The following is an 18,334-nucleotide window of genomic DNA, read 5'->3' on the forward strand; positions in this document are numbered from 1 at the left end:
CCTTTATGTTTCCCTGTGGCCGGGCAATGAATGAAACAGGGACCTGTTCGACAGGTCACGTCAGCTCCTTGCCCAGCGTCACGTCAACCTGAGCCCATCTGCTCAGAAAGCAGGACTCTTGTGATGATCGAAGAATTAAAATATAAGGGCTCAGAACGGAGATTGGCAAACTACCATCACCCTCATCACAGACACGTCGTCAGTCCCAGGAGAGGGTAAGACCGCACCGTCTAAGGGTCCTCCTGTGGTCACAGTGTTCCCTGACTATATCAGTCCCGTTTGCTGCCTGGCTTTGCGTCTGTATCCCGGACTTCAGAAGAACTTGCTGGAATGTAATCGGAATGCACCTACACTAGTCTCCCACTGTCCTATAAAATACATTCAGTGGAAGAATTTTTTTCTTGTTCCTGGAGGAAAATCGGAGCGGTCCTGTGGCTTATCTGGGTCATTCTCAGGGGGGTAAGTTCTTCATTCACCTGAAACTGGTACATAGACCTGTAGCTTGAGAAGTAATCTACCCTTGGATCTCCGTCCGAGGGTGGGAATCCTCCATGTCCAGCAAGGGCAGCAAGCAGGCTGCCTGACCAGTAGGGGCAGCTGGGGAAGGTGGAAAATGGGGTGGGGTTGCCCTTTTTCCTCCCTCCTCTCCCCCTCCCTTGCTAGACACTATGAGTGAACCCCTTGGGATGGAGGGTTGGGGCAGAGAAGTGAAAGGAGGATCCCAGACATTCTTGACGACACTGTCCTAAGATAGCTTCGTGTTCTCTGGGCCTCCAGATCCTCCAAGTTGATTCCTTTTCCTCAGGAGGGCTCTCCTGGATTTTCCGGAATATTCCCTCTTAGCTTTCTCTGCCTCTTCGTCTGTCCTTGGTTTTCTGCTCATGCACTTGACACAGGATTTCTAGGCTGAGGGGTAGAGAGAGGGATGGAAACTAAACAGTTCGAGCCTGGAACACGCTTAGCCTGGATACCACCAGAATACAGGCTCAATGCAGCCACCTGTCCTTCCTGGATGGGAACATCCGGTCAGCTACCCTCTGGCCGTTGGACTCCTCTGGTGGACACACTCCACAAACGCTGGGGTAGGCAGAACTCTTTGAGTTTTGCAACCTTTGTCACTGATCTCGTGGAGGGAAGCCTGGCCCTCCGGGGGGTAGGGCTTACAGGGCTCTGAAGTCCTTCCCTCACCCCTCTCTCCTTGGTGTCCAAATTCTGATCCTTGTCATGGGTTCGGGACTCAAGGGTCACTTCTCAATCACTGGCTTGGAAAATGTGGTCTTGCTTGTTGCATGTGGTTTAAGGATAGCATCACGTGTTTTTCTCTGGATTCTTCCCCTGAGGGACAAAGGCACCACCTTCTAGTGAGAGCCAGTCACCAACAGCGGGGGGGTATGGGGATTAAATCGCTGGGTGCCTTCCTCCAAGAAGTCCTCTGTCCTTCTCCTCTGTGAGTGGTAGATGCCTGTCTCTGGGGAGGGAAGGTTGGGCTGGCTGACAGGTGAGGAATGGGACTTTTGGGAGCTGGGGGAGAGGAAGGAAGGGACTTCACTCCCCATCACTCATTACTCCTATCTGAAATCCAAGACCAGTAAGTCAGGGGATGGGAGGGATTAGCCTGAGGCTGGAGAGAAACAGGAGAAGCCAGCAAGCAGTTAGGACTGGGTTGGCCCTAGAGGCAGACATGTGGTCAGGAAGAGCAAAGTCTTCCCGGTCCTCATAAACCTAACTGGGCAAGTTTCTCAGGAAAGTGGTCATGTCTAATCCTGGTGGAGAGAGGCACAATTGAGAGGGAACATTATCCTTCATGTGGAAACATCTGGGTGGGGAAGAGAGGCCACAACACAAACCAGAAAGGTACAGGGAGGTCAAGATCAGACTTCCGTCTCTGGGAGAGAGCCTTGGCACCCACACCCATGGGTGCGTGTTGGGGATGGGGTACAGCAAACAGAATGTGTCCTCAGTGCCGAGAGCTGTGGCAAGACTGTGCAGGGCAGGGGCGCCGCCGCCTGGGTGGCTCAGTGGGTTGGGCCTCTGCCTTCGGCTCAGGTCATGATCTCAGGGTCCTGGGATCGAGCCCCGCATCGGGCTCCCTGCTCAGCAGGAAGCCTGCTTCTCCCTCTCCCACGCCCCTGCTTGTGTTCCCTCTCTCGCTCTGTCTCTCTCTGTCAAAGAAACAAATAAAAATTTTCGAGGAAAAAAAAGGAGAGAAAAGAAAATGACACCCCTGGACAATGACAAGTGTCCCCGGCTGGACCGAGACTCCAGCTGAGACAATCAAAGGGCCTTGTGCAACGTCAGTCCCCTGCTTCCCAGAGGCTGCTGTCATACGGGTTCTAACCTGAGCTAAATCTCCCTAGCGCAACTGCCAACTTGGCCAATGGGCTGAGTTCAGCTGAGGCCGGTCAGGCCCAGACCATGATCAAAGCCGGAGGCCCGGACAGGAATCCAGATTCTAGAGAGATTGTGCTCGAGCTTCAGAGCACAAGGCCTGTCCCTTCCTGTTCTGGCCTGCACGTCCTGGGTCCTCACAGAGAAAGATGCCACACTGCTGGCAGGGTGACAGCGGCCACTGACTGGAAACAAATAGCACAGGGTTGGAAGGCAGGTAGTTCAAGGGGACGCCTGAGCCAGAAGCCGAATCGGATGACCCAACGTGGTCCAAGGGCCATCTCCGAACCACAGGAGAGCGCCAAGGACAAGTCTGCTGAGGGATAAGAGCTACATGCTTGGCGTGGGGTCCAGCTCTGCCAGCCACTGGTCGTGACCTTGGTCAAAGTACTTAAGCCTCAGTTTCCCCTGGTAACACGGGACTACCTACTTCCGAGTTGTGAGGTTCTAAAACTCCTTACTGAAATACGACACAGACGAGCGCACAAATCACAAGGGCACGGCTCAGAGTCCCATCAACCGAACATACACAGGGTTTCTCTGCGACGGGGGTGAGATGCCGCCCAAGCTCACGGGACAGCCGCACGCATGTCTCTGTGCTGAGGTTGAGGCAAACTCTCTGCCCACCGGCGACCCAGCCTTCTTTCTCCACCCTTGGCTTTCTCTCGTTCGGGTGGGTGCCTCCTCAGCCACAGTGGAGCCGGGAGGGAACATCTGGAAGCCTTTGCGGAGAAAGAAGGGGGAGGTGGCGCTGATGAGGGCCGAGGCGGGGAGAAGCCTTCACGAGTAGCGGAGTCCACCCAGTAGGCCGGGGGAGGTCCGGGCATGACCACGGCTGGTTTGGAAGCTCCAGACCCAGACAGGGAGAATCTTGCTAGGGTCTGACCCGAGCCCCACGGCTAGTTCTGTCTCCATTCCCCTGTCACCAAGGCCAACCCCAGTATGCTTTGGGGATCCGGCAATCACCTCCCATAGATGAGCTTTCCTCCAGCCCGACTGCTGGTCCTCCCTCCTGAGCTCCAGCCACTATGGGTCCTCCCCCCGCCGCTTGTGGAAAGGGCAAGCTCTGTAGGGGCAGAACGTGGCATCTGCGTACCCAGGGAGCCCTAGGTCCTGAGCCGCCTGCCATCCCCAGGGTTACTGGGGCTGATGCTGGACGTGCCAGAATGGTCCTCACCTCCTTCTTTCTCCCCACACATTCCAGAACCCCACTCAAGACCCCTGGCCTCTTCAGTTTTCCTGCTAAACGGTTTTCAGCTTCTCCTCTTGCTCCCCACCCCCGTCCCTCCGTGGACAGCCTCTGGGACTGCTCCTCTGCGATCAGAGATGTCCTGCCTCTTCTCGCCCATCCAACCCCCTCTCCCGCTGTCCAGATGCTCTTTGTAACACACTGCTTTCTGCGTGTAAGTTTCCCTACTGGATCCTCACTGTCACGGGGTCCTTGTTGTTAGAAGGTGTGAAATCCTCAGCACCACATTCGAGGAAACCTCCAAACAGCCCAGCCCGTCTTCCCAGCCTGTCCTTGACTCGGCTCTCCTTCCTGAGCGGGGAACAGGTGTAACCCCTACCAACAAGCCCCAGTTCAGCTCCCAGGGCTCAACCCTCACTAGGAGCGGGCCTTGGCAGTTTCACGCACCACCTCCAAGCCTCCCGTCTATACCACAGGGTTCCTGATGAGCTCAAAATGAGGTATGCACAGAAACGGGACCCGGCAGAGCGCTCAGCAGACCTTAGTTACTGGCACTCTTACCTCGCCCATCTCTTTATGGGAAGTCTGTTCCTAGCCACAGCCACATCCCAAGCCTCACACCATAGGATCCCATCATGTAGACCATCACATTAGGCGGACTGGTCTTCTGTTACCCAAACACATGGCTCATCTATGATCTTTTATCTCGTATTATTAAATGCGGCTGCTAAGGGCAGGAAGTGCGTCTTGGACGTTTTTGCATTTTGACTGTGTTCTGGTGATGGCCACGCAGCAGGCACGAGCGAATGAAGCATGTCCAAGAGACCTGTGCAGAGGGAACCAGCTGCATCGTTTGTAGATTGTGCCCAGGAACCCCAGCTGGGGGCGGGAGTGCATGGGGGTTCCCTTCACAGAGCCAGAAGTTGGGGGGGAGTTGCACCCATCGTGGAAAGGGAGGGAGCTCCATTAGTTTCCCTAACAAGGGGCCCCACACTTGGTGATTTAAAACAGCAAAATGGATTGTCTCACAATTCCGGAGACCAGAACCAAGTGTCCTCAGGGTCTTCTCCCTCAGAAAGCCGTGGAGGAGAAACCCCCCCCCCCTTTCAGCTCCGCACGCGGTACCATCAATCCTCGGGCCGGGACCTACGTCAGTCTCTGCCTCTGGTGTCACATGGTCTTCTCCCTCTGTGTTGTGTCCAAATCTCCCTCTCCTTCTAGAAGCCCACTTCTAGATTTAATTAGGGCCCACCCTTATTCCGTATGACCTTATCTTAATTTGATTACGTCTGCAAAGAACCCATCTTCAAATAAGGTCTCTTTTGCAGGCACTCAGGGTAAGGACGTCAATATATCTTTTCGAGGTGGAGGGGGCGGTGCGCATTCAGCCCTCAACAGGTGCCCTTTTTTTAAAATTTTTTAAAAGATTTTATTTATTTATTTGACAGAGAGAGAGGGAGATCACAAGTAGGCATAGAGGCAGGTGGGATGGGGCGGGAGGAAGCAGGCTCCCTGCTGAGCAAAGAGCCTGATGCAGGGCTGGATCCCAGGACCCTGGGATCATGACCTGAGCTGAAGGCAGAGGCTTAACCCACTGAGCCACCCAGGCGCCCCAATAGGTGTCCTTTAAAAATTCGCACAAAAGTCTTCTCTGCTTATGCCTGGGGGCCGCACCCACCCAGAGATGGTCTTTTGTGCAAATTATGTTGGGTGGTGGCGAGCATTCCCCACGGGATCTTTTCTTGGGGTAGTGTGCGCGACAGGTGCACAGAGAGAAGAACACGGATCACTAGACCACCCTGAAGGGCCTACTGTATTTTCAAGAGGCCTGTGGCCCACAGGACAAAACCATTAATGAGCTTCCCCGTGCCATTCCTCCTCCTGTGTAGCTGAATGATAAGCCCCAACATTGTGATTTCTCGTCCTGATCTGGAAGAGTCTAACTTCTAAACATATGAACCGAGGAAACAAGCTCAACTTGATGCCTCCTCTGGCTTTTTTCTTCCCCGTCATTCCCCCATGTGGCCACCAGAGGGCGGTCTCTTCTCACAAGGCAAAGGTGTCACTCCTGCTTAAACCCCCTCCCCACCCCACCCCCAACGAGCCAGCCCCTGCCTACAAGACCGGTACAACCCAGACCTGCCAGTTCTTTTGAAGGAGGCTGTTGCTCTGGGCTTTGCTCAGGCTGCCTCCTCCTCCTGGCGGGACCTTGTCGTCCTTTATCTACTGGAGGGGATTTTTTTTTTTTTAAGATTTTATTTTTAAGTAATCTCTAGGCTCAGTGTGGGGCTTGGTTTCACAATCAGGAGATCAAGAGTTTCATGCTCTACTGACCCATCCAGCCAGGCACTCCTGGAGACGGATTTTTTTTTTTTTTTTTTTTAGATTTTATTTATTTATTTGACAGAGAGAGATCACAAGTAGGCAGAGAGGCAGGCGAAGAGAGAGACGGGGAAGCAGGCTCCCAGCTGAGCAAAGAGCCCGATGCGGGACTCGATCCCAGGACCCTGAGATCATGACCTGAGCTGAGGGCAGAGGCTCAACCCACTGAGTCACCCAGGCGCCCCCAGCTTGTTATTTTTTAGGGGCGCCTGGGTGGCTCAGTCTGTTAAGCGTCTGCCTTCGGCTAAGGTCATGATCCCAAGGTCCTGGCACCGTGGCATCGAGTCCCTCATCTGGATCTCTGCTCAGCAGGGAGCCTGCTTCTCCCTCTCCCACTCCCCCTGTTTGTGTTCCCGCTCTCATGGTTTCTCTCCATCGAATACTAAATAAATAAAAACCATAAAAATTTTTTTAAATTAAAAATTTGTTATTTTGAAGACCAACAAATGAAAAGAAAACTTTAAAGTATCTAAATGACTCATGACCTCAGCTGAAATCAAGAGTCGGTCACTTAACCGACTAAGCCGCCCAGGCGCCCCCCACATTTATTTCTTACGGGTCTGGAGGCTACAAGTCCATGATCAAGGTTCTGACAGATTCAGTTTCTGGTGAAAGCTCTCTTCCTGGCCTGTAGACAGTCACTTTCTTTCTGCCTCCTCACAAGGCCTTTTTTCTGCAAATGTAAGGGGAGAGAGGGAGCTCCGGTGTCTCTGCCTCTTATAATCCTTTTGTTGGAGTCGGGCCCCACTCTTAGGATCTCACTTAGCCTTCGTTCCCTGTGTAAAGGCCGTTGTCTCCAAATACAGTCACACTGGAAGGTAGAGCTTCAATATAGGAGAGAGACACAATTCCATCTCTCCCTGTGATAAAGATCTACTGAAACCAGAAACGATATGATGTCTGAAATTTGTTTCAAAATATCGGGGTGCTTGCAGTGTTCAATGATAGCAGTTATGAGCTGATAATTGTTGAAGCCGACGGTAGGCCAGTGAGGCTTCGTTATACTGTTCTATTTTCTGCGTGTGTTAGATAGTCTCCAGAATAAAACTGATGGGTTTTTGCTGACGGCTAGCTAACGATTGAGCTCTTTGAGAACAGAAATGGAGTCAATCAGACCCATCGAAGATGACGTTAATGTTTGTGAATAAATGACAGACATTACAGCCAATGTTGGTTCATGTGGACCTGGAGAGAGAGACCTGGTGATGGGTGAGGAGAGAAGATGTGGAATTTCAAGGACTTCTAGGCACAAGCCATTATCCTGAGCCTTTAGAAATGCAGTGTGAGGGGCACCTGGGTGGCTCAGTGGGTTAAGCCTCTGCCTTCGGCTCAGGTCATGATCCCGGAGTTCTGGGATCGAGCCCCGCATCAGGCTCCTTGCTCAGCAGGGAGCCTGCTTCTCCCTCCCCCTCTGCCTGCCTCTCTGCCTACTTGTGATCTCGATCTCTCTTTCAAATAAATAAATAAAATCTTAAAAAAAAATAAAGAAAGAAATGCAGTGTGAGGCTGGGTTGTGCATTGGCTTGGGGTTAGGATACCAGGAGTCTGGTTTTACCTCTACCCAGTGAAAGACTTTTGATAAAAATGATCAAAAGTGGTCTCAACTTCCCCCACTCTAGAACTAGGTTGAAGTCATTCCTTCTTTCATAATATACTTATTAAGCATTTACTATGTGCCGAGAGCTGAACAAAGCACCACGGGTATAAAGATAGCTTTAACATCAGGGGGCCTGGGCGGTTCAGTCAGTTACGCATCTGCCTTCTGCTTGAGTCATGACCTCAGGGTCCTGGGATCGAGCCCTACGTCGGGCTCCCTGCTTGACAGGGAGTCTGCTTCTCCCTCTCCCTCTGCCCCGCTCATTCTCTCCCCCACCCCTGCAATAAATAAATAAAATCTTAAAAAAAAAAAAAAAGCTGTAACATCAACCCTGTTCTAAAAGAGTTCACTGTCAAGCTCAGGGGCTTCCCAGCTTTCTATCCTCTGATTCATGAAGTTCCTAGAGTCTGACAGTCCCAAAGGAAGAATGAATAATGCAGGCCTCTGGTTCCGTCTGCATTTCAGTGTACAAGCTGCAATGTACCACAGGGGAGAATTGTTGTTCTAGTCGGCTAGGTCGTAATACCTACTTTTAATCGAACCTCTATGCTCTGCCAAGCACTTTTCTTACATTATTTTATTCAATCCTTACTGGAAGGTGAGAGTTATGCCCTCTTTACCGATGAAGAAACCGTGAGTCACCAGTATGTGGGATCTGTGATACCTTGTCTTCTGAGGTGATCTGGAAGGTTCCAGTGCCATAATTCTGAGTAAGACTTTTGGGCGTTCACTGGCTTTGTGACTCTGAGGCAATTACTTAACCCTTTGGCCTCTGGCCTCCTGCCTTATCTGCAGATCAGTTGGTCCTTTGCCTAGTCGACAAAAAGCACATGCGGTGCCCGTAAGATGCTCAGTAAAGCATCTTTTATATTTCTCTGCGATCAGCCAAGTGCCGATGGACTTGACTCATAGAATGGGGACTTGCCCAGGTAGAGGGTCACTGGATCAGGGAGAGGCCAGGGGTCTCAGCCTTGGTCTCAAAAGCTGGAGAGTCGGAGGGAGAAGAGGGGTCAGAGAGGAGAACACCCCAAAACCAAAAATCTGGGGGAGGAAGTCCTGGTCATCAGAATCCCAGGGTGCGGAGGTGTTCAGGCGGGAGATGAAGACCCAAGGTGGTATGCTGAAGGGGAGGGGTGAGACACGATGATGGGGATAGGGGAGGCCCATATGAATGAAAGGAAGGAGAAAAATACTGCCCTGCTGACAGTAAGACACACGGGTCCAGAAAGAAGACACACAATACGCTCTTCCAAATAAAGAAACAAGCCCGGCATGAGGGTCAAAGCCAGTATGGGTCCCCAGGTCCCAGACAGCATTTTCAAAATTCAGAGCAGCTAAGGGAAACCTCCAGCATTAACTGCCCTGACATCTGCTTCGTGCTTTGCCGTTTGCAAAAGCATTTTCACCAAGTACCTCTGCCTTCTGAGGGGTCAGTGGGCGGTGGGGGGGTCTCCGTTTGCAGCCAGAGGCCTTCACAGTGTCCCTTGCCAGCTACGGGATCTAGCCCACATGGCGGGACTTCTCAGAATCCACTTTCTTCCTTTGTGAAGTGACTAAACAAGCCTCACCCATCCTACAGTGTTATGAGAATCAAACCGAAGTGCTGTGCAAACATTCTGGGTGGTTCTGCGGCTCACCACCAGGAGGGGGTGCGGGGGTGAAGTGGGGGGGGCAGGCGGGGTGGCCTGGTACCCAGACCTGTGAAGCCAGGACTCTCACGCCTCTGCCACAAAGCACATCACGCTTCCATCCCCACGGGTCTTAACCTTGGCGGATTTTAAAGCCCAGGGGCACAAGGTGATGCACCCTCATTCCCCGCCCCTCCCCCCCGCATCCTCAACGCACTTACGGATGCCGAAAGCCTCTTGTTCTCTCTTGCTGGGAGGGGCAGCCAGGGGATTCGTCATCTTCCAACCTCTCATCACCACCGCCCCCCTAAACTCTCAGGGGAGTCGGGACAGAAGCAGTCTGCGCGTGGTGATTTGGGAACCACGTGGCTTTTGATTAGACCAATGAGCGGCGACTTCTTCCCTCTGCGCCGCTCAGACGTGAAGCGTTAGCAACTTCGGGAAACTTTCTCTTCTCATTGGCTGAGGGAACTGGACGTGGTGAACGTTGAGCCAATCCCAGAGCCTCTGGTGGCAGAAGGCGGGGCTTCTGGCGAAAAGGGAGGGATTAGAGCCCGGTTGCGTCTCCCTCCTGCCGCCGGTGGCTTTTTCCTCCAACTTTTTGAGGAGCTGTCCCACCGTGGAGCACGTTCCACCTTACCCGCGGCTTTGGGAGATGGGCAGGCTGTTAGCAGTTTTTTTAAAAATCAGAAATGGGGAGAAGTCATATTAAGAAAAAAGAAAGGAAGAGGGGCACCCGGTGGGCTCAGTCGGTGGAGCGTGCAACTCTTGATCTCGGGGTCGTGAGTTCGAGTCCCACGTTGGGTGTGGGGATTACAGAAATAAAAACTTAAAAAAGAAAAAAAAGAGGAGAAGGTTAAGTGACTTGTCAGTTACTTATTGGCCTACCTGGGCCTAGGATTCCAAGGATGACTCTCGCCTGTTTAACCCTCCGCGTGGCCATGTGTCTGAGAGCCCCGGAAGAGGACACGAACCCCCACCTGATCACATTAGCACAGCCTATTGGATCACTGTAACAGGTTAACGGAGTTATCACCTTGGAAAGTATTTTAGAAAGTGGGAAGAGATCGGTGGGAAATCAGCTTTGGTGGGAAGAGGGAGCAGGAGAGCTGGGCAGACGCTGGAGGGAGGGCGAGGGAGAGACATCTGTCTCCCGGTGTCTCCTCGCACCCCCATCTGCAAGGGTTTCCAATTTCCTCCATCAGTTTCTCCGACCTGGTCCTCGGGGCTCTGCGTGCCCTCTCCAGTGGCTCTGACTTACCCGGCACTGGGATTAGTTTGAGGGGGTGTCCCGTGGAGGAGGGAGGACTGCGAAAGCGGTGGCGGGGGTGAGGGGGGGAGGCCCCGGGGCAGAGTGTAGAGGTGCTGGGGGTGTGGGTGATAACTAAGCCAGGAGTCAACCCCTCCGCCAAAACCCAAGGCACCTCCCACCCTTAGTCCCGCTGCCCAGCCAGGACGAGGGGCGAAGTGGCATCGGCCGGACTTGAGGCCACCCAGCTGCGCCGGCCCCCGGGCCCGCACGCGCCCCCACCCTTCCCCGGCACCTGCTCTCCGCCCACCCGCCCCCAGGCCGCCCTGAGTCCACTCCAGATCCGGGCCGGGTTTCCTCCGCGTCGCCAGGGTCTCCGCCCCTCCGAGCCGCCGCGCGGGCCCCGCAGAGCGTCGCGGCGGGAGGCGCCCGCAGCACCCGAACCCCGAACCTCCCGCCCGCGTGCGGCACTGAGCCGCGGCGCAGACCCCACATCCGCGCTCCAACTCCGAGTTGGGACTGCTCCGGTCCCCCCGCGTCGCCCGAACTCGACCCTCGGGGCTCCGAAGGGACCCCACTCCCGACACCGTTTGCTGTCCGCGTGGCCGGCCCCGCTCCGTGTCTCGGTGTCCCGGCCCGGGCTCCGGCTCCGGCGAGGTAGGGGGCCGCGGGCCTGGGGGCTGGGGGCTGGCGTGCTCCTCCTCCGCGGAACGGGAGCAGCAGAAGGCCACCGCCGCCCCCCCCCCCAGGGGAAGACAGCCGCTGTGCCCCCTACAGTCCTACCCCTCCCGGTCCGGTGACCTAGATAACTGGGACCCGGACTTTGCCTAGATGTTCAGAGGCACTTTCCCGTCCGTCATCCCTCCCCCATCCCGTCGTCATTGCGCTCCCACCTGTCCCCTGAGCCTGGCGCCCACGGGGACCCCTGCCAAGTAGACAGCTTCCTTCGGAAGCTCTGTCCCGCTTGCTGGGAAGGGGCAGAGGAAAGACTGGGGAAACCCCTCCAGGACAGCCCCCTAATCCATGGCTGTGGCTCTGGGGCACCCCCCATGGCTCATTGGTCTATCTTCCTCATCCCCTGCCTGTGCCCCATTTCATCTTGTCTCCCCTGCCTCTGTTCCCGAGGTCTCTATTCTCTTCCTGACTCTTTTTCTGGCTCTCTCCTCCCCTTGACCCCTTCCCCCATCGCGCACCGTGGGGAGAAGGGGGTGTGTCGCTGCTTTCTATTTATGGTCTCCCTGGGGAGGGGGTGCATTGCTAGGACTTTTTTTTTTTTTTTTTTTGGCATCTGCTGGGCCCAGAGTCACGAGGTGTCATGTCTGTGTCTGGTACCCGTGCCTCCTCCCACTCCCCTCTCCCATCCTCTCCTGCCCCGCACCTCCCTGTCCGCCTTTGTCTCCTTCCTGCCTCCCTTCCTGTCCTTTTTGCTCTCTTCTTTGGGTGCTTTGTGTTGCTGCCGTCTCTTTGTCTCCGCCTCTCCGCTGTCTGCTCCCTCTACTCCCTCTTCCAGCTCCGAGAAGCTGTCGACCTCAAGGGCATCAATATTTCAGGTGTGTGGGGTGCGGTGGAGGTGGGGTGGGGGCCTCCCGGCATGCCCAGCGAGGACTTAAATCATCCCCTCCCAGAGTGAGCGTTCATATTTATAAGATTGAAAGAATGGATCCAAGGATGCGGGGATATGGAGGGCAAGGGAAACGCTGCCCCTCTTCCTGGAGCTCAGTCCAGGAGATGCCTGAACTACATCTCCCACAGTGCCCTGGGGGCACAGGGCTCCCTCTGCCTTCATACATTATGGGAATGACAGTTCAAGGAGCCAGGTTGGAGGGCACTGTCCTGAGGGATGGAAAGGGATCAGAGTGTGGGGCCTGGGTTGTGGGGCCAGCCAGCAGCTTTGGCTTGGCCTGGAGCCTCTGGCCTGCTTTGTTCCCAGCACCCACCTCCCCCAGGGTTTAAGGAACTTGGAACATTTTTGTCCCGTCCCCCGAGAAAGGAATAGGTATAGAGGAGTGCCTGGGAAGAAAATGAGAGAGATGAATTTGCAAGCTCTTCCTTCTTTCCTGTGGCCTCCTTACAAACAACCTTATCCAAGATGAAGACACCCTCTTTGGAAAGAGTCTCCCCCAACTTGAAAGCGAAGGAGGGTAACCAAAGCCTCATGTCTTGAATCAGTTGGATGGGTCCCTGTCTCCAAGTTGCTCACATTCTGTCCCCTTTGGGAGCTGTAGGAAATTGCCGAGCTCAGCATGGAACTACCAGCTCGTATTTTTCAGGGACCCGTGAACTACTGGTGAGGTTGCCTGGAAATGGAGACGGAAGCCACAAGCTAACTTGCTCATTTCTGAGACCCATCATTGCCAGAGCCTGCCACAAGGAATCTGATGCTTGAGCTGGTCCCAGGCTTGTTGGCACAGAAGTGCTGACAGTGGGGGGAGGGCACTGGGGTTTCCTCCCAAGGACCCCATCTCTGGTTCTGAGCTTTTATTTCTTGGGACCTTTGACTCCTGCCAAGGAAGGACCCAGTAATTCCTATCCTTGCTCTTCTGCCTGGGTTTGGAGGCCCAAATACACCAAAAAGAGGTCTCCCCCACTGGCCGGGGAGCCAGGAAAACTTAAACTTGACCTCATGCCTGGCTCTATCCAAGCCGAGTCACCTTAGGCCAGATCTGAGCCTCCTTTGGGTGTCCGTTTCCTCGCTGTTAAAGAAGTGGGATGAACTTGATGGTCTCAGGTGGCTCTAGCAGGGGCTATAAGATCCTCTGAGTCTTTTCTTCCCCTCTCTCTGATGATACTGACCTGATGCTGTCTTACCTCAGCCAGGTAAGGATTACTACCCAGGAGGGCCTTAGACATCAGCGTCAAGGTGAAAAGAAAGAGGGAGATGGGGCTTTTGTTTTGAAGTTTCGTCTGTATAGCAAGTTACGTCTGTGCTGTAGTTATGTAAGCTGTTTATGGTGTGGGAGCTAAGACCATCCCTAAACTCCTTGGTGCCACTGTTTGTCCCCTCTCCCAAACCTAGGTGGTGTGCTTGTTAAAAAAAGCAAACAAACACACCAGTATCATCGCCCACAAAGTAGCTAGTAGATGTGTCTCCTGGGACGTTGGTTAATGAGGCTTGAGGTCGGTTGTAGGAAGGGACTGTTATAACTGGCTGAAAGAGAGGGGGGGTTTAATTGGTTGATTTGGTTGGTCTGGAGGGGAGAGGTCTGGAAATGAAGAGCCATTAGGACTTGGGGAGGGGGCTTTCTCTTGGCCCTGTTTCTGGCAGGGAAAACAGAAGAGGCCGAACGGTGACAGATCCAGGGGAGCTGACCCAAAAATGAGAATAGGAAGGACACAGAAAATCTTGAGTAGGAGATAGGGTAAGAATTATAGGAAGAAATTAGAAAGAACAGAGGGAGAGAGAAAATCAGAAGAGACTCTCTGGAGGGAAGGTAAATGGAAGAGGGGCATAGGTGATCTTTGTGGACATTCTGTTTGCCGGAGCTCCAACAGAGCCTTTTCCCAAATGATCATCTAGCCCTAGAGGGGAGCCAGGTCTCCCTACGGGGAAGGAGGGAACAAACTCCAGCAGGAGGAAGGGAAAGGCGTTTTGATCAGCCTGGGAGGAATGACTTGAAATTTTCTAATGGACCTATCCAACTGTCCACTCTGGTTTATGTTTGAATGTGTGTCAGAGGTGGGAGTGGAGGGTACTGGACTGGCAATAGGGGAAGATCTGGAGTTTATACCCACCCCCCCCCCTTGCTCTGGGATTGTGACTGGCAGTGGTAGGAAAGGGGGGGATGGAACCCTCTGTTTTCCCCAGGGACTCCTTTTGTAGGGAGAGTGGAGATGGTGGTTTCTCATGTTCTTGCAGAGGTCTTGGAGAAGTGGTGGGACCTTTTCAATCTTTTACCCCTTCAAGGGCCTTTTGCCCCTTGTCTGAGCCCCTTAGGGGCAGCTGGATGTGAAGGGGATCTCGGGACAGTCTCTGAGGAGCTCATGGGTTTCCCGATTTGTGACTGTTGAGGAACCCCCTGGTAGGTTTGGGAGCTCTGGGAGCTGGCCAGAGCCAGAGGCCCTGTATTCCCGGGGTCTGTGTGGAGAGCAGAAGAGAAGGGGTATTTGCGTAGGAAAGGGCTGTGGGGACTGGAGGTATAGGGGGCCACATGTGGAAACGGGGGCTCTGACCACAACACTGGGTTGTGTCTTTTCTGCAGGGTAATGAAGCTGGAAGCCAGGTGTGGTGCAGCCAGCTCAGAGGTCCCTAAGCCTGAAAACGAGGCCAAGTCAGATGCCGAGCCACACTCAGACGCCTGGAGGGGGAGGCTGCCCCGTCCAGATCCGAATCACCACCTGAGGCTGAGAGCGAGACCCCGGGAGCTGAGTCAGGGCCTGAGGCCAAGGCCAAGCCCTTGGGGGCCAACCCCAGGTCCAGATTGGGGCCTGACGCCAAGGCCAAGCCTTTGGTCTTCGTGGTGGCACAGAACGGGAGTTTGAGGAGGTGCTGGCCATCTCGGGGGGCATCTCCAGTAGGCCTCGACTACCACGTTCCCAGCCACTACCACAGCCGGCTCCGGGATCCCGACGTCACCGTGGTGCTGACCAAGCGTAAAGGAGGAGTGGTGAGAGCCGGGGCCCAGGTGAAAGGGGGGTGAAGCTACGTTTGGGTGACTGGGATCTTAGGAAGGAGAGGAGGCCTGAGGAGCCAGTCCGCTCTGGAACCAAAGAGTAGGGCGTGCGGATCCAGGGGCCCAGCAATGAGCGCAGTACTGGGAATAGTGGCGGAACCAGAGGGAGGGACTAGTGAGAGCTCCGGTGTTTGAAGAATCGTTTGAGGAGTTTTGGGGGGCAGGAGCATAAAAAGAAGAGAGCAGCAAAAGAAGGCAGACTGGAGGTGAGACCAAGAGCGGGGTCAGGACCCCTGAATGGACTGAACTCTCGCTCAAAAAGCATCTGGAAACTGCGAGCGCGCCGGGCTGCTAGAGGGGGGTCGGGGCGGAGCTAAGAAGAACAGGGGGCGTGGCAAGCTCCTGGGGGTGGGGTCAAGGAAAAGGGGTGTGGTGATGCCCAGGGACCCGGTGTAAGCGGAGCCGGATCCTCTCTAGAGGTGGATGAGACCGGGATGGAAGGGCCGGCTCTGGAATTCGAGACCCGAGGGCTGCGGAGATCTCCCCGGGCAGGCCCGGGCCTGGCCTGGCGCCCGGGGTGGGGACGACGGAGTGCTCAGCGTGTGGGAAGAGGCGAGTCCCGTGAGCCGAGAGACTCGGGTGGGGCGGAGGGTCCCCTAACGGCGTCGGGCCGCAGATCGCTCTGGAGTCGGTGCCCTCGATCGACGCCAGGGAGACCGTGCTGGTGGAGGGGCTGCGCGTGGCGCCCTGGGAGCGCGGCAAGGGCGTAGCGCGACAGCACCTGGGGGTCAGGGTGCCACAGCTCACGCGGGACAACCAGCTGGGCCCCCGTGAGCTGAAGAAATACCGCCTAATCACGGAGCAGGTGAGAAGGACCCGGGAGCTCAGAAAATCAGGCGTCCTTCCGCCTCGCGCAGGCACCGGCTTGCTTTCTCTGCTGGGTCTGCCGAGTGGGGGCGCCCGTGAGCGCTGCCCCGGGACTCGCAGACCTGACCCCGGCCCTTTTGCCACTAGGCAGTCAAAAAGCTCCCGACTCCCAGCCGTCAAACCCTCAGTCCTTACTCCAGATGGCTGGCGAGCCCCGGCGTCCGGAGTTCCGTGACCCTGCCTCCCCTCTAGTGCTCCTGCTTCCCTTCAGGGACCCAAAGATCCTGATCTGGGCCTTTGTCCTTTCCCCGCGCCTCCCTTATCCTACCGACTGATCTGTTTCCCACCCATCCCCTCCCCTCGGAGACCCAGGGCCGCACACTGACCTCGCCCCTCCTTGGGGATCCAGGCACATATTCAGAGGCACGCCTCCTGCTGTCGCCCTCCGCACAGCGCGACGAGCTTCCAGGAGGGACCGTCGCCCAGGACTGGCAGCCCCACCGGCCGAAGGAAAGCAGCCAGTGCCTGCTGGCGGCCAAGGCCTGGAGTGGCGCGTGGACAGCCCCGCGTGCTCACGCTGTGCACGCGTCATCGCATGGCGGTGACGGCACGTGGCGCTACCTCAACATCAGCGCCTTTGGCAGCGAGGACGCGCAGGTGCAGAGCCAGCTTTTGCGGCACCTGCAGCGCCAGGCCCCGCGCCTCGCAGGCCTCATCGTCATGTGCCGGCTTTTCCTAGCGCCCCAGTTATGGTCACAGCTGGCTGGCTTCTGCCAGGCCGGCCGGGGGCTCGAGCTGCTCGAGGGTGTTACAGAGCAGCACCTGCTGGAGGCCGCCATCTAGGGTGTGTCCTTATCGGAGGGGACAGAAGCAGCACTTTAGATCTGCAGAAAGCCCTGACCCCCTCTGTTCGCAAGCTCCGCCCCCTCCCCCTGCTCTCCGCGGTCGGCTCTGAAGCCTCACCTTACTCGCAGCGCCCTAACTTTTTGCACTTACTTCTCTGCCATCTTGCCTCTAGCGCACCCCGAAGCTGTTGCCCACGCCTTGATCCGAACCGCCGGGTTTGGGGGAGGCCCTTGCGCTGCGATTGTCCACCCTTTCCCCTTTACTGGCCCAAGAATGGGTTCCTTCCCAGACTTCAGAGCCTTTCCTTGTCCGCCGCCTTGGCCTGACTGTGAATTCGGCCCTTCTTGGCTTCTCCCTTCTGCCCCCTCGCGGATGGGAGCGGGCAGAAGGATGTGCTACGCCCAGCTGCCCAACACGTATGACTTTCCTTCCTCCCGCCCTTTCTCGAGCCCTCAGAGCTTGCCCAGCACTCACCTCCTTGCCTCCCTCTCGGCCTCCTGCGCTTCTCCATCACTATCCTCTCCCTCCTTCCCTCTGTGCCCCCACCTTCCTCCTCCTCCGGGCCTCCCAGACACTTAGCTCCCCGTGGCCCATTTGTCTGCTCCTCCATTCCTCTTCCCCATGACCTTTTCATCACCCACCCCGTTTGCAATACGGAGCCTGTCAATGAACTAGAATTATAATGCCCCGTTGACCTCCAGGGATGCATCTTTCCAAGCCTGCCCCCTCTGACGGGTTTCCTCCAACTTTGCACCATGTTGCTATGCCAGAGGCCCGCTTCCCATGCCCGCAGCCAGTGGCCTGAACCAGGCCATGGAGCAGGGGGGTTGGGTCAGAGAGTCTGGCGTGGGAGTGCAGATCCCTCAGCCCAGTATGGGGCTGTTCTCCGGTTCTGACCAGGCTGCCTTCTAGCGCCACTGGATGGAACCCCCACCTCCAGTTATTTCTGGACATCCCTCCCTTCTTCTGGTTTCTTTAGGCTTTTTGGACTTGGGCAGTTTTCTATTTGAGTCCAAGTAGTAACAGCTGGAAGTACACAGCGCTGTCTCCTACACTGGATGCTCATATCTCCCACGGAGGGAGGAAACGGGCTCGCAAAGATCAAAGTGACTTCCAAGTCATTCAAAGTAGCTTGGAGCCAGGCAGGGCCTAGAATTCCGGAGTCCCAAGCCCTGGGCATGCCTCAGAACCTCACTCCGTGGGACCGTGAGTGCTGGAACTTCCTCCTGGACGATGGACAGTTGGTGGGGATTTGTTGACAGCAAGCACAGGCATCGCTGGGGATGGAATCAAAGACGTGGGCAGAGAGGGGCACCTGGAGGTGGAAGAAGGTGAGCAAAGAGGACAGCCGCTGCTTCATCACCTCCCCCAGTTCCGGTTCTGCTGTTGCTGCCTTCGGCGTCTGGCCATGCTGCCACCCTCCCTGTCACTTCAACCGTGGCTGTATTGCAATAAAACGGACCCTTAGCCCACCCTCTGTGTCTGTTTCACTTCTCGGTGGGGGAAGGATGAGACGCATTATCCTCCCCCCCCCCCCTTCCCCAGCAGCCTGTATTAGAGAGGATCTCTAAGCCCTGT

The 18,334-nt window shown here is 55.6% G+C and overlaps 1 protein-coding gene across 1 annotated transcript; it reads left to right on the forward strand.

Annotated features, from left to right (window-relative positions):
• Positions 1-446: 446 nt before the first annotated feature.
• On the forward strand, positions 447-16,753 carry NAT16 (N-acetyltransferase 16 (putative); the record flags this gene model as incomplete). Its single annotated transcript, XM_080830417.1, is given in 9 exon segments — positions 447-459; positions 14,633-14,793; positions 14,796-14,891; positions 14,894-14,946; positions 14,948-15,037; positions 15,720-15,908; positions 16,283-16,445; positions 16,448-16,500; positions 16,502-16,753. Coding segments are annotated over 8 exon segments (1,053 nt in total). The 5' UTR covers positions 447-459; positions 14,633-14,636.
• Positions 16,754-18,334: the final 1,581 nt, after the last annotated feature.

Source organism: Martes martes (genome assembly GCF_963455335.1).
Source record: "Martes martes genome assembly, chromosome: 18".
In the NCBI taxonomy this organism is placed as follows: Eukaryota; Metazoa; Chordata; class Mammalia; order Carnivora; family Mustelidae; genus Martes; species Martes martes.